Source organism: Schistocerca piceifrons, chromosome 4 (genome assembly GCF_021461385.2).
Source record: "Schistocerca piceifrons isolate TAMUIC-IGC-003096 chromosome 4, iqSchPice1.1, whole genome shotgun sequence".
NCBI classification, from domain to species: Eukaryota; Metazoa; Arthropoda; class Insecta; order Orthoptera; family Acrididae; genus Schistocerca; species Schistocerca piceifrons.
In genome coordinates this window covers 256,914,836-256,930,784 of record NC_060141.1, presented here as the reverse complement: position 1 = coordinate 256,930,784, position 15,949 = coordinate 256,914,836, and the positions used below count along the sequence as shown (strand labels likewise).

The 15,949-nt window shown below is 37.7% G+C and overlaps 1 protein-coding gene across 2 annotated transcripts in view; it reads left to right on the top strand.

The window, feature by feature from the left end:
• LOC124795002 (tubulin epsilon chain-like) overlaps positions 1–3,852 on the top strand; it is a 145,675-nt gene extending 141,823 nt beyond the window's left edge. The window contains exon 10 of one of the 2 annotated variants that reach the window (XM_047258756.1): positions 3,542–3,852. In XM_047258756.1, the coding sequence (XP_047114712.1) occupies positions 3,542–3,688 (147 nt within the window). In that variant the 3' untranslated portion in view covers positions 3,689–3,852. Of the gene's footprint in view, positions 1–893; positions 2,692–3,541 lie in introns of those variants that run through there. The other variant, XM_047258755.1, reaches the window with a different exon arrangement.
• Positions 3,853–15,949: the final 12,097 nt, after the last annotated feature.

Genomic DNA, 15,949 nt, shown 5'->3' with positions numbered 1-15,949 from the left:
CAGCAGTAATAGCTTCAAAAATAGATTGAAATCATATCTCCTTGTCAACTCCTTCTCTACCATAGATGAATTCTTGAATAGGAATAAATAAATCTATAAATATATACTGTGCCTTTTGTGCCATTTAAGGGAATGGCGTAAATAATAGAAATATTAATCTTTAACTCTGAATCTTGTTTCATATGTGCATTTCTTGTGCACTTGACATGTTCCACATAACAGCTACTGTACCATGCAATTGATCAGTGGAACACGCAACCAACTAACTAACTAACTAACAGTAGTGATAACTGGACTGTTGGTAGCACATTGGAACTTGTGAGTTAGACCTTCCACAGATTTCTGTCACGTCTCAGTTTAGCTGTGGTCACTCCTTCATATTTCCACTTCACAGTCACATAACCAACAGTAGACTTCGTCAGGTTTAGATGGATTGAAATATCCCTGATTGATCTCATACTTGTGTGACTTTCAGTAAATAGTCCACATTCAAAGTCACTGAGCTCTCCTGACCAACCAGATTTTTCTGTTCCTGCTTCTACATTAACTCTAGAACACAAACTTTCATAATTATTATGACTGCCAATTTTTCATTGTCACGTGAAAAGTGCGGGAAGGTCACAAGCGCTTCCGTCTCATAAGTACCCTTCTAGCTTCAGATGTGCTTATGACTGCTAAGAAGAAACTCCATGCACTGCTTAGAAAACAGTGGCAGCTTTTCTGAAAGTCGTCATTTTTACAAATGTTTGTAACTTCGTTACATCATATAATGCCAGTAATGCTCACAATATGGGTTTATGATTACTTTTATACGTGATCCAAGATTTGTTTCCTGAGATAATAATACGAGCATTTATAAATTCAGTGTATTACTATCTCATATTTCATTTCAGATCCCAGATTTAATAAAGGCAAATGGCCCAAATCTTTTAGATAAAATACAGAAATTACTTAATGAGCTGGAGCAAGAGGAGAATGACAGCAACTTTTATGACCCGACAAGTGAAGATGAACCCAATAACATTGAAGAGGATGATATTGACCTTACAGATGGTGAGAGTGAAGATCGCCAAATTACAGTCATTGGTGCAGACCTTCCAAATTCTGGCAAAAAATGGAGCGATACTCTGTTCCGATCAAGAAAACGATCCAGGATTGTTTCTTCATCTTTCGGTGGCTAGGACTACATCATTTGGACTCAAAAGATCTCTCTGCAGGGTAAGGATGGACGTCGCTGGTCATCTTCAGCTCCTAAAAACAAGACAGTGCCTACACCTCAAAAAAAATATTATCCATCATATTCAGTCCCCTATTAGTGGTGCTAGAAATGCTGCTACACCGTTAGAAATATTTTCTTTATTTGTCACAGATGACATGTTACAATTAATAGTAAATCACATGAATAAAGAGGTAATGAGGAAAAAATCAAAATCCAAAGAGCACTCAAGAGTACAACTTCCACTGAAGAATTAAAAACTTTAAGTGGTATCCTGATCTTGACATCAGCTTTGAAGAATAACCATTTATCAACTTGTGAATTATTTGACAGTAATTCATGTAGCCCTAGATACAAAGCAGCCATGTGTTTCAAGTGATTTGAGTTTTTAATTTCTTGTCTGAGGTTTGATGGTAAAGGAATTATGGGATGAATTTGTTATCAATTACTGTATCTATTACAGACCGGGCTCATTCATTACAGTGGGTGCACAACTCCTTGCATTTTGTGGTAGATGTCCATTTCATATGTTCATAGCCAACAAGCCTGCTAAATAGGGGATTAAAATTGTCATGGCGTGTGATGCAGGAACAAAATATATGGTCGATGCTTCCCCATATCCCGGCAAAGCACAGATACTGAAGGTCTGAGAATACTAAGTGAAGGGGCTCTCAAAAACAATGAGAGGATCTAACTGAAATGTTACAGTTGATAACTGGTTCACATCTATCAAGTTAGCCGATGATCTGCTTAAGAAGAAACTTGCTCTCGTTGGTACTTTGAGACACAATAAGCAAGAAATACCTCCAGAATTACTTATAACCAAGAAGATAGAGATAGGAACATCTATGTTCATCTTTTACAAGGAAATGACTCTTGTCTCTCATAAATCTAAGGCAAATAAAATAGTCCTTCTGTTAACAATGACGCACGACCAAGCTGAAATAGATGAAGTAACTAATAAATGTAAGGTGATTCATTGCTACAACACAAAAGGTGGCGTTGATTCATTAGCCCAGATGTCGTGCAACATTTCTTGCAGCCGGAAGACTAAATGCTGGCCTTTGTGTGTCTTTTACGGAATTTTGAACATTAGGTGCAGGTAAGTCACGTTCACAACACCACCCGTGAGAAGGAGAATGTCCTAAAGAGGAAAAACTTTGTAATACGACTGAGTGAAGAGCTACTCTCACCATGGATGCAAAGCAGGCTACACATACCAGGAGTATCAAATGACCTCCGCCTCGCTATACATTCTGTCCTTGGAATTGAACACCATCGTGAGGACATTGGTGGAAATGCTGGAATATCATCTGCCCTGAGGAGAACTATCTGCCACATATGTCCATCGAAAAAGAGAAGAATGACAACAACGTTTTGTGCTGTTTGTCGTAAGGCTTTTGCAAAGAGCATTGAGCACAATTATACACTAATTGTTCGAAATAAATGTTGTTATTGTTGTCAAAAACTATTGTTTCTGTGATTATAGACTGTGGCCTGTATTGTTTATTAGTGATAATTAATAAATAATAAAATGTGTTACCAAATTTTGCTTACATTTTGTTATGCCATAAAAATTACGAATGTTTGTAACATTAGATAATTGAAGAATGTTTGTGTTCTAGTGTTAACAACACAGTACTTCACACCTCCATGTATATTGGAAGATCTGCAACTTGTGACCTTTATTGGCCAGTCCTGCATCACGTAGACACTATATTCTGACCAACATGTACTAGTAGTTTCAGTATGAGTGGGTTGGGTATAGACATCTGTGAAAGCTGTTCTCTGGCTCATGCCCCAGTGAGCTGTGGCTGCTATCAAGGCTCATTGACCTTTAAACATTAAGATGACACTACTTTGTCTGATGATCTTATTTCTCTTAATATAAAAACTGATAAAAGTATGAACATTGAAGAGTTAGTGGAGCAGACACAGCTACTGCTCTGATATAAAAGAATTACTATTATCAATCAGCTTTTTTAAGTGCTTTTGAAAGTGTGTGTACTGATGCATTTGACTGTCCTCCAATCTGTCAGTTGGAACCTATACCAGCAACCAACTGTTCTGTGAGATGTTACTGAGAACAGAACATTTTACAATTTGAGTTTATGTTCTACAAGAAGAACACTGTATTCTATCAGAGTAATTGTTATTTGGTTTATGATTAGTTAATTGTATACCATTTACTGTAATGGTGTCATGTCATATGTCATGTTTCATTCACTCTGTGTGTATATTTATCTATTCAGTATGTTTCTTTCTGTGATTATTATATAAATTTTCTTAATATTCTCATATGATGAATGAAGTGTTATCTTACAGGCTCATACACATCATTACCTTCAAGTTGATGGGTTTGATGAGTCATATTTTCTCTCAAGTATGGAAAGTCTCCAAACTTCAGCTGCAGACTACAAAAAGATATTGCACCAGGATGTTGTGAAAATGCCTAGAATACAGGTTGTGTGATCTGTGCTGTAGTGAGATTGTGTTTGTAATGCAAACAAATAAATTTTTACTAAACGCTGAGATAAAAGACGGTTGCAAACATGTAAATATTGCATATTTTTATGCCTGACAGCACTCTGATTTTTTGACTTTGGTGTTTTATTAAATAATCATGGTACTGTGAACAGTCAGCATTGGAATGTTGAATTTTGTAAATTACACTGTAATGGAAGGTGAAAGTTGCTTAACAAGTATACAGTCCTACTATTATAATATTCTGTTCCCTTTTTTAATTATTTTTATCACTCACTTTATTTAAATTTATCTTGTGAACACACTCCTGTGCAAATTTGAATACATTCTAAAACACAACAATCAGAGTTAACATTTAAATTTTTTGTGAGCAAACAGGCTGTGTTACTTGTCAGCTAAATGTTGGCAGATAGAAGTGTAAGTAGCAGCATTCAGAACAATTCTCTTAATGTGAACTGACAGAAATTTATCTAAGCCTGTTGCCTAACTTTACTCTACCTTTATATCACACTAAAATATTTTGTACTGAATAGAAACCATAGGATGAGTAAACATAACTATCCAGTGTGTAGTGTTTACTTTGAGCGTTAGATAGAGGTGTAAACAAGGACTTAAAGGTGGTTGCTCAGTTTACTAACTGTTGTCCTCATTTAGAGTCCATAAATGCATATTTACACAAATAGTGACAATGTCCATGTGCTGCAACCATCTTGCACAGCAAGGGTGGTCATGCCCCCATAACAGGCCATACAGAAGTTACAGTGGAGTTGTGTCATGTGACCAGTGAAGTCTTGTTAACAAATGTGATGGGCATGCTGTTCTCTTGATCCCAAATTGAATGGGGTGGGCCGCTGAGAAAGAGGGTAGTAGTTGCAGTAGTACTGACAAAATGTGTTTTGCGATGGTCATCTGCTGTGGTACAAAATGTCAAGCAGAAATACAAACTTCGCTCTGCGATCACCTCTCATAAGTGGAACAGACTAGAAAATTGACTCTCATAACAAATGAAGTTTTGGACAACAAGTCTTCTTTATGAATCTTATAGTTTTTAATAAGCATTTCAAAAACCACTACCTGATCCAGGTCGGCCTCCTTGGCTACTATGAATGGACAGTAAGTCACATGTTTTCCTATGATATACTGCCTTGTAAGGAAGAAGCTCCAACAGTGCCGTATTCAGTTGTACTGGCCCCAATGCACCTTGCGCCTAAATTGTTATCTCCAGTACAACTGCTGTGGCCTCCACAACTATGTTACACGTTATTAATTATAATTTTGATTTGTTAATATGCTTGCTACTTTGAGCATTAGCAGTAATGTTGGTAAAAAGACTAAAAGAATATTTTGTGTGAGCCACCAGCACTTTTTTCTGTAATCTGTTACTCTGACAATGTTATTACACTTTTATAATTTTTTTAGAAATAAGTTTTTTGAACTGAAAAAACATTTTCAGTACAATTAGTCAACAAGACTACTGAATGGTCAATTCTTTTAGCAAATAACGCCATTCTGGAAATTGTTTTTACAAAAAACAAAGTTTGAGAATAAGACCTACTAGTAAAGTTAGTGGTTAGGCACTGACAGTTGCAGTTTGTTGCAATAACATTTACAAATATAGGATTTGAGCATTTGATAATATTTACAACTTTGTAAAAATATAATGGGAAATAAAAATTAGGTACAAATACATTTGTGATTTATGTTAAGAGACACATGTCTTTTAAAAAATTAATTACACACTTTTAAACACTGTAGTAGTAGTTTCTGGAGTTTGTGATAGTTTAACGATGGTTTTCCGAATGTTTGCCAGCCAAGGAGTGTCACTTTTCTTGAAACTGCAGACAAATAGTGAAAAAACCGCAATCTTAGGCCTTTCTAATCTTGGCAGCATTTGGGCAACCATGCTTGTACCTTTCAACATTGTTGGAGATATCGGGAATAGAACCTGGTCTCCAGAGTAGTGAGCAATTACACTCATATACATTGCGGGGAGGGTCACAAACAGTGACTGAAATTAATAATGCCACTACTGAGGAAATTGGGCATAATGTAGGATAGTACACAGGTTGTGGATTGTAACTTTTATCTTTGAAACACTCTCCAGAGAAATGACATTTTTTTCAGTTTTGGCATCAGTTTGCAACTACAGAATTAATTTTGCAAAGAAGGTACTAATGGGCGGATTTATTTACAAAAGAGTCACTCGTACAGCAGTTCAATTCTTCTTTCCTGGAACAAGCACAAGAATTTCTGTATGATATTGTCGTAAAACAGGAGGTTGCTCTTCAGAATGATAAGGGTGTGCTTCTCTGTGGAAAGTAGACTTAACATCACTTAGTCTTCCCTGTGGCTGTGTGCTTCTTAGATATGTGTTGATTCTTGCTATAGTCAGGATAGATCATTCCACTGATGATGTAGTACATGGAATTATCAGTCTCAAAGTTTATAATTAATGCACTTCACTGAACCCTGAAATCAGGCCATACTCACTCATTAATGAAACTACCTCATACACATTCTTCGAAGAAACCTTGGGTGAAATGTATAATGAGTTCATTTTTCAAAGCAACATAGCCAAAAAGCAGTCCATAAATTGGGCACAAGATGGTCAGGAAATTTTAGTTTGTAATTTTCATAGTTCCAAGAGTAAATCAGGTGAAAAAATTCCAGCTTAAAAAAAAGTATCTTTCTTTCTCCTATCTCTCAAGAGTGTAATCAACTATTTCAAAATATAGACAATGATAAATGTCCATTTCTGTACATCTGGACTGAACAGTCTCTTCAGTCACTGTTTACAATCTTTATCACAGTTTTGAGTCAGAGACACTTCCCACAAAATATCAGAACTGTTTTCCCTGTCAAATTAAAGCTGTTCTGAAATCTCCTTAATCTTCTTGTTGCAATACTGATCATCATAGTTTCAGGTTTGCAGTATGTTATACAAGACATCTATGTAACTGAACAGCTCATAAAATGTTTCCAACAAGAAAATTCATTGAAAATTGCTCAGAAAAGCCAAAAAACCCTGAGACTTCACCACTCCATTGCTGTACCAATTATCACTGTTATACAGAAACACTCAAAGATTTGTAATAGTTCTACACTGTGTTCTTTAACTGTGTGAATGTCTTTGAACAAATTCCTGTAATTAGCAAGTTCTTGTAGAAGCTGGAAAAAAATGAAGGGAGACCACTCAGAGTTTGGAAAATCAGCAGTGAGTGAAGATAGCTTCCAGATATTTAGACAAAATCTTACTCTGCTTGGCATTAATATGAACACTCACTGCTGGTGCTCCTTCATATGTCAGGCCAACCAACTTCTCTGTGACAGAATATTCATCAATTATGAATTCAACATGAGCAAACAAACCATTAGCTGTTCTGTCTGCACTGACATAAGCAAAACCAACGAATCTTTCATTCGCATTACCTGCAAGAATATGACTCAAAATTGTTGACAGTTGCAATTTACATGATATGACAGAAGCTTGTCAAACATTGGGCTACAAAGTCTGCTGATTTTATTTCTTGTGCCAGGGATTCTTTGACTACCTCAGAAATAGCTTTAATAATGTCATTTTCCATAGTTGTGGAAGTTCCTCGAAATACTATAGGTTTACTCAAGTGTGCCTCCAATATAGGTTCATATGTTTTTCAAAACGTTTAGTAATTCCATGTAATTTCCTGTTTTTGATAAAAGCATCTCACTCATTATACCTTCGAAGTGAGAGTTCTTTTTTAGCAAAATAACACACTGCATTAATGAGTCTTTCTAAAATTTGCCTGTTCCTTTGAGTTTGTTTGTTTTGCTGGTTAATATTACTTTGGTGCTGTTCAGTTGATAAGAATTCAACTCTGTCCTTCCCAAACATTTTTAAGTGCAAAAATGACTGAATGTGATTTTATGATTTCAGACTGTCAGCAGCTCGTGGTCTGGTGGCTAGTGTTGCTGCCTCTGGATCACAGGGTCCCAGGTTCGATTCCCGGTCAGGTTAGGGATTTTCTCTGCCCAGGGACTGGGTGTTTGTGTTGTCCTCATCATTTCATCATCACCATCATGATTCGTGAGAATTGAAAAATTGGACTGTATAATTGGGACTTTGTACAGGCACTGATGACCATGCTGTTGAGTGCCCCCCAAACCGAACATCATCATTATCATCATCATGATTTCAGGTGTCTTTGTTGCCTGACTGACAAGTGATTTAAATCTGAAAAACTATGTTTATTCCATTCCAATTTTTCTCTGCAAAACAGCAAACATGGCCAACAGAAAAGTTTGTTTAAATTGGGACAACCTGTCAATCAGTCAACACTTACATAGTACAAAACAGATAAATGTGTAGTGTAGCAAATTTTTTTTGCCCTTATGCTCTGATACTAGATTAGGCAATGGTGGCTTCGGCTTACCTTTTCTAAATTTTTACAGTTTTTCTTGAACAGATCACATGAAAATATGTTTTTTTAGCAAGTGTTCCACACTTACATCTACTTCCATTATCAGTTATGAACTGGACCAAAAACACTGAAATTATCACATTTTTTGTAACAAACACTGCAATGTATTTTAGATCATCACAAGTATATACAGTTAAAAACAAAAACCAAAACCATCTTAATGAATATGTCTAGAATACGCAACATCCACATGTGGAAGCTGGTCCGAGTTAGTTATGCAGGACTTTCACTACACTCCATCGAGTCACATCCCCTCCTGAAAACTGAAAGCATGTGCACTCTTCCATCTTTGCCCTCTCTGCCCCCACTTTCTCACCAGCGAATGCATCCCTCTCCATAAGACTCAGCTTACCTGCTGGCCAGGGGTTCTCTGTTTCCCTCTAACCCCGAGTCTGATGACAAGAGGGCTGTTGCCTACAGCACATAAAATAAGTGTCTTAGCTCATTTTCTGCCATATGATGCAGTTAACATACTCACGACCAGAACAGAGCACTCTGTTGTTCCTTGTCCCTCTCCTAAATATTTTCCAAAGATTTCAGAAATAGAAGTATTTATAAAATGGACAAAATGTGAGAGGGTGTGCATAGGACAGCTAGCACACATTGAATATACACCCCTGCATGTGACCTCTTACACACATTGCCCTGCCTGATGTGGACTAGGTGATTCAAAATGGTAGGTGCAATTTAATACTTACATTCTATGAATTTTACATAATAAGGGAATTTAATAAAACATATTCGACAATGACATAAAAGTTTATAGATACACAACATGTTCACTACACAGATAATGTCCAGTCTCTAGCTGAATTCAAATCACACCCAGTGGGGAATTTCTTCATTGTAAAGTTCATTGTAGTTATGGTAATGCCAGGTACCAGTCATCTGCTGCTGCTTGAAGAAGAAGAAGGAGGAGGGGGGAAAAAAATGGAATAAAGACATGCGAATATTGTCAGCTTGTGGATGGTTACTTATCCATAGCTTATTGGCACATGAGAGAATTTCTAATGCCAGTACGTTTGATCAACACACATCATTAAGTTATCTTTGGGATTCTCACCAGATCAAGTTAAAGGAAGACATCCCGGCAACTCAGAGGTGTGCCGCTAGATTTGTGTCTGGTAGGTTTGAGCAGCACATGAATATTACAGAAATGCTCCATGAACTCAAATGCGAATCCATTGAGGGAACAAGATATTCTTTCCACAAAACACTATTTAGAGACATTACTGTACTGTCTGTATTTAACAGTGTCTGTATAGTTCAGTGAAACACTGACAGCGATCAATAGCAGTATTAAATCACGAAATGTATTTGCAATTTTATGAATATTGTATCACAACAGCTGTTCAGTTTACTGGGAACATATGAAAATTTGTGCCAGACCACTACTCAAACCCAGATTTCTTTCTTGTTGTGGGCGGTTGCTTTCCATATGTCCTAGTGCCTGTTTCCCATAGTTCTTGCCCAAGTATGTGATTCCCGTATAAGGAGGGATTAAATTGGTATTTCATGTCAAAACCAAGGCAACCTGACAAGCAAAATAAATGTCTCCCTGTGCTGAAGTCACATATCTGTGTGAGTACTATGATGAGCAGACACTGGGACATGAGGGGATTTGGGTCAGTCCTGGAAGCATGCTCGAATAGCCGAAATAGTTGGTGTCCTCAATCACGACAAGTGGGAAACTTGGGTTTGAGTCCCTGTCCAACACAAATTTTCAATGTTCCCGGTAAATTGTATAGCTGTTGTGGTACCGTATTTGTGAATACATTTCAAGACTATAAAGAGAGTTTAAGGAACTGACATTCACAAGAGACTACATATGATCCTACTGCTACCACATAGACAAGATAAGAGAAATAAGGATTTGTGTGGAAGCTCATTCCATTTGCAAGGGGAACAGCAAAGGGAATGACTAACATTGGTACGGGTTACGAACTGCCACACGCCATATGGTGGCTTATGGAGTATGTATATAAGGTGGAAGTACTCCAGGTTTTAACAACGTGATCTTGATCCACCATAACACAAAATAGCTACCACACAAACTATACTCACTGTATTTTCATTTCTCCTCTTTATGGCTTCTCCCATCCCTTTTATCATATACCAAGCAAGGTGGCGCAGTGGTTAGCACACTGGACTCACATTCGGGAGGATAACGGTTCAATCCCGCGTCCGGCCATCCTGATTTAGGTTTTCCGTGATTTCCCTAAATTGCTCCAGGCAAATGCCGGGATGGTTCCTTTGAAAGGGTGTGGCCGACTTCCTTCCCTGTCTTCCCTAATCCGATGAGACCGATGACTGCGTTGTCTGGTCTCCTCCCTCAAAACAACCCAACCGAACCCAACCCTTTATCATACATATAATCAAACCTACTGTATTAATTAACTTTTTAATACACCTTCTCAGCTGTCTCCTACAGTCCCTATTTGTCCTCTATCCTTAGATCCTCATGGAACAATCTATACTGGTATCTATTACTTATACATTCCTTTCCCGAATCCATGTATGTTGCCTCTCCTGTTATTCACTGTACCAATAATGATTGACCAGCATCTCACATTCACCTGAACACTACTTTGCTTAGGCTGCCCAAGTACTATCCATTATGCTTTCATGAAGAACTGCTGTCCTTTTAGATTCAGTGCTCCCTTTCCTTTTCTTTTTATCTTCAGATGTTACTCAGCCACAACATAATTCTTCTGTGGTATTCTACAGACCTGCTTCTGCCTTTCCTACAATCTCCATCGCCCTTGGAGTAAAAATAGATTCTGGTTCTCTCACTCTCTCTTTAACTGCTCTCTATACTTTGGGATCAGCCCAGCTCTCTGTATTAATTATTGGTCATCCGAATGCAAACAAAAAAAAAGAAATACAGTACTTAAAACTAAGGAGTTACATGCAACAAAAACCTATTACCTCTACAAATAAAAGAAAAGCTGTTGCTAAGAGTTCGTCTATAATACTACTTCTTCATCCATTCTTTCTGTCATCAGTGCAGTTTTTCTCGGGGAACGCTGGGGAATGCGTACCCCTAAACTTTTTCATCGACAAAGTAATTTTTTTAAGATGTTGAGAACTTGGAAGAGTGCCAAAGATTTATTTCACAGACGTAAATTTTTTATGTCATTTTTTTGTGTTGGTAATTGCAACACGAGCGGTACCAGTGCAGTTTTTGGTGGGAAAAAGCAATGTCATTGACTGTTTCAAGCATTTCGAAGCTGCGGCAACCATTCTCGACAACTGAATTGCTGGCAGCCAGTTTGACAAGTGACATCGCCCGCTAATAGTGGGTGATAGATGTCTCTACAGTCCCACTAGCATGATCCTTCGCGATTCATTGCCATCTTTGTTTTGTTGTTCTTTACTCGTTTGCGTTTGCTGTTCCGTTCTTGTCGGTTGTGGGAAGTTTTACAGTGTGTCATGTCTTTCGTAGCAACTTGTGATTTAAGTTGGAGGTGAGAGATGAGCAGAAAACTATCAAACTATTTTACTTGTTCTCCTGCATCTAAAAAACCAAAAACTGTCAATAATTTGAGTGCGAGTGTAAAGCCAGGAAGTTCAACATCAGTGGATGACAAAAGTGATGACGTCATGGCTAAAAGCAGACGGGTGGTATCCCATGCTTCAGTTATTAGTAATTTTTGTTGCATTATATCCAATGTCGGGGTACCCTTAACTTCCTCAAATGGCTATTGATATAAGCTGAAAACTATTATATCTACCTTCCTGTCTTGTAAATTTTCCTGTGCACTATTAATAACTCCTCTTCTGGTATCCTGGTATTTTGGTTTTCGTATTACAGACTATCCCATCAAAAATATCTGGACACCATATTATGGATATTACTATGGGGAGTGTTCACCTTCCACCTTTATGGTGGCTGGAACACTGCTGGTGGCACTTTCAGTGAGCTGTCTGAATGTCCATGGAGGAATGGCAGCTCAGTCTTCCTCAAGAGCCAAAGCCAGAGAAGATAGTGATGTTGGACACTGAGGTCTGGAGTGATGCGTAGGTTCTTAACTCATCCACTGAACACACACACACACACACACAGCTTTCTGATTGGGTGCATTGTCATGCTGACACACATAACCCTCATCTCCAAACTGTTCCTCTGTATGCAGAACGCAATGCTGTAAAATGTTTTCACACCATTTTGCATTTAATGTTTTCTTAAGTGCATTAAGGGGACCACTCCCAATCATGACAAACACCCTCATACCATAATACCACCTCCTCTGTACTTCACTGTAGGCACTTCACATGACAGCAGGTAATGTTCTCCAGGGATCCGCCAAATCCAAACCCTTCCATTGGATTGCTGCAGAATATAGTGTGATTTATCACTCCAAATCACTCATTTACTCCCTGCACTGTGCAGTGCATTGCTCTTTAGACTTCTCAGTCAATGCTTAACATTCACTACAGAAATGTGTGGCTTATGGCGTGTTTCTCAACCATTATGCCCCATTCCTTTTAACCCTCTATGCACAGTCATTGCACTATAACTGGACTGTTAGTAGCGCTTTGGAACCCATGAGTGATTCCTTCTACATATTTCTTGTGATTTTTTACTTGTGCCATCCATGACATTATCTTCATGTCAGTACATGACATCTGCCTGCTTTTGCTTTAGCTATGGTTGTTCCTTCATGTTTCCACTTCACAGCCATGTCACCAGCAGTAGATTTGGGCAGCTTTAGAGGGGTTGAAATGTCCCTGATGGATCTCATACTTACGACATTCAATGACTAGTCCATGTTCGAAGTCACTAAGCCATCCTAACTGACCCATTCTGCTGTTAGTGCTTCTCTACCGACAACACAATATTTCCCACCTCCTTTTATATTGGCGAGTCCAGCTCTTGTGATGTTTAGTGGTCAGTTCGGCATTACTTAGGGTTGTCCAGATATTTTCGACCAGATAGTGTAGTATATCTCGTGATAATTTTCTGCCCCTTCTGCATGTTCCTGGTGACAATCAACGTCCAGTGATCCTCTTTAGTCTCACTAATGTCTGACCATTCTCCCCTTTTCAGAATTTAGCTCTCGCTCAATACTTTCCCATATGGCTACCCTTCGTGACAGTCCTGTTCTTTTATAGGGTCATTTAGATTCATGAACATACTACGCTCATTGGGTATATCTTTTTTCACCGAAGATGCAGATCAACATAATTAATTATCCTAAAACAATTTTTGATGGGGTGCCCTGTAGGCAGAACTGTGAAATGAGTAATGTTTCACAACTTGTTTGCTGAGAGAAAGTCACATATTTTGGGTGTAAATTATGGTCTTTTGTCTGATGATAGGTTCTTGGGTTTACCCACTCTCCCAGAATAATTGTTTTTGCGAACTTATAGTACTGCCTTTCTAGCTGCTTTCACTAAGTGTAATGCATAACCCATTCGTATCACATCTCTGAAATTATGAATATACTAGCTTAGTGTATGCTGCTTAGCTCGCATAGACTGTATGGGCTGCAAAGAGTTTTTTGTTTTTCTTTAATCAAATTTTTGTTGTTCACAAATTGCAATGCTTTCTGAACTTTCCTTGGTAATTAAGGCCGTAGAAGCATGGTCTTTCTGACCGAAAACAAATTCTGTTAGCTGGAATCAAGGTTTTCGTTAATCCTGCCTTTTGAATTCTTGTGGTGAAATTTCCATAGAAACTTTCATCCCATGACACATATTTCCTTATTTCAAAAAGAGAAACAAATAAGGTACTCCTTTTCATAGATTTAGCTTTAAAAATGTTTTAATATTGCAAAATATTTTCTTAAAAATTTTCATGCATTATTTCACCTCCTTAGAGACGTAGTTTTGAAAAATCCCTTCTTAAACGATGCTTACAGTATAAGATAAACACCCTCTCCAAATTTCAAATTTCTATCCTTAGCTGTTTGGGCTGGGTGATGTCAGTCAGTTGGTCAGGACATCTCCTTTAAAATATAGAGAGATATTGCACTTTTCCCTGCCCACGAGGAAGGGATCCAAAAAATCTATCACACTAAGGTCCCAGATTCCTCCTGGAACTGTCAAGTAATTTGTGTATAATGTCTGATGGTATTCTATTTTATTTTCTGAAGTGGGCCAGTTGTACATTTTCTTGCACCATAGTGACTATATCTTGTATGTGTACTTTAACTGCAGGCATAGTACAGGGAGTTGGGATGCAAAGTTACCAAAATGGTATGCTAGAAATTCTCCATTCCCTCATCTGCCATAATTCTCTCCTTTATTTATTAATTTATTTTGTATCTTTTTCCATTCCACCAATAATTCTTTTCAGTCAAACTTTTTTATCTTGTTTCTTCTTGATTTTTTTCATTTCCATCACATCTCGGTCATATGTTGCTTTTTTCAGAAAATAAACTCTTGCTCCCTTTTCTCTTTCTCGTATACTCATACTATCTTTCATTCCTAGAGGTAGTCTCAACAGCACATCAGCAATCTTTTTCATCTCACACTTAATGTGCGCTGTGGTAGAAAGAGTATCCGCCTTTTCAATCAGTTGTTCAACAATCTGCTCTGCATTAAGAATTGGAGAGATTGACTGTACCACTGTTTTGTGCCCTGCTAGTAAATTACTTAAAAGTACAAACCACCAGTAATGTTTCGATTTCTGTTAGAGAATAACTTCATTAACAAGCAGTAAGCAAGCGACTCACAGATGAAGGGTCCAGGAAAAGAAAGAGTTAGGTCCCCCTCTTCTTCTTCTTTTTTACAATTTTTGAATTTTTGCTGGTATATAAAAGTATGGAATAGACCCAATATTTCCTTCTGTAGCAAGTAGGAAAGTACAAGCTCAGTTACTCTGTGAACGAGCTTTGAAAAGAAGCTGTACAGGAAAAGAAAGAGCTCAGTCCATGTGAAATAGGGAAAAGGACTTAGCCCATTAAAGGCTGGTCTTTAAAGTAAATAATGATATAGGTTGCAGCCCTGACAAACAGTGGTTGTCAAACATTGTTATAATTATTTATATTGGTATCCCAGCTTTTGTGTGTGGGTTTCTATGTAGTGCACTAAAGTTTCTGCAGTTTTGTGGAAATACTGATAAGGGAGATGAGCCGTTGAGTGATACCTGTAGTGAAAGTATGTATATTGGTATCTTAAGCTTTTGTATGTGGGTTTCTATGTAGTGCACTAAAGTTTCTGCAGTTTTGTGGAAATACTGATAAGGGAGATGAGCCGTTGAGTGATACCTGTAGTGAAAGTATGGAAGGTGGTCACCAACTAAGAAAGAAACCAAAAAAAGCATCGCCGCTTATCTGAAGTAAACAAAAAGATTATTTTGATGTCTCATGAGATGGGAGAAAACTGCCATTGTAGGTTACAATATTTTGACAATGTATTTTAAAAGATATTAAAAGGATTCACTTTATTGAAATCTGTAGATTTGTAGAACACTTATTTATGATCTCTCGTTTCTGTACATCCAATACAGCATTGAAGGCATAGGAAAAATGAATGTGAAGCTAGATTTAACAATACAACCTACAAGTACAAAGTTCGAGAACAAATAGGGGATGGAGTGAAAGAAGTATTAGTTTGTCGTAAGGCATTTATGGCATGCTCTGTATATCAAAAAGTAAGAGTAGTCATTGTGGCCTAGCAGTAACATCTGTGCTTTGTAATAAAAACATTATTGGTCCTTGGTTCAAACCCCATCACTGCTTAAAATCTGAATAAAAATCTTTACCATAGGCAGCCAATGACTTCCATCATAAGAAGTCACCCCATTCGGCGAACGGCCTTGTCAAAGAGGGTGGAGGAGTGGACA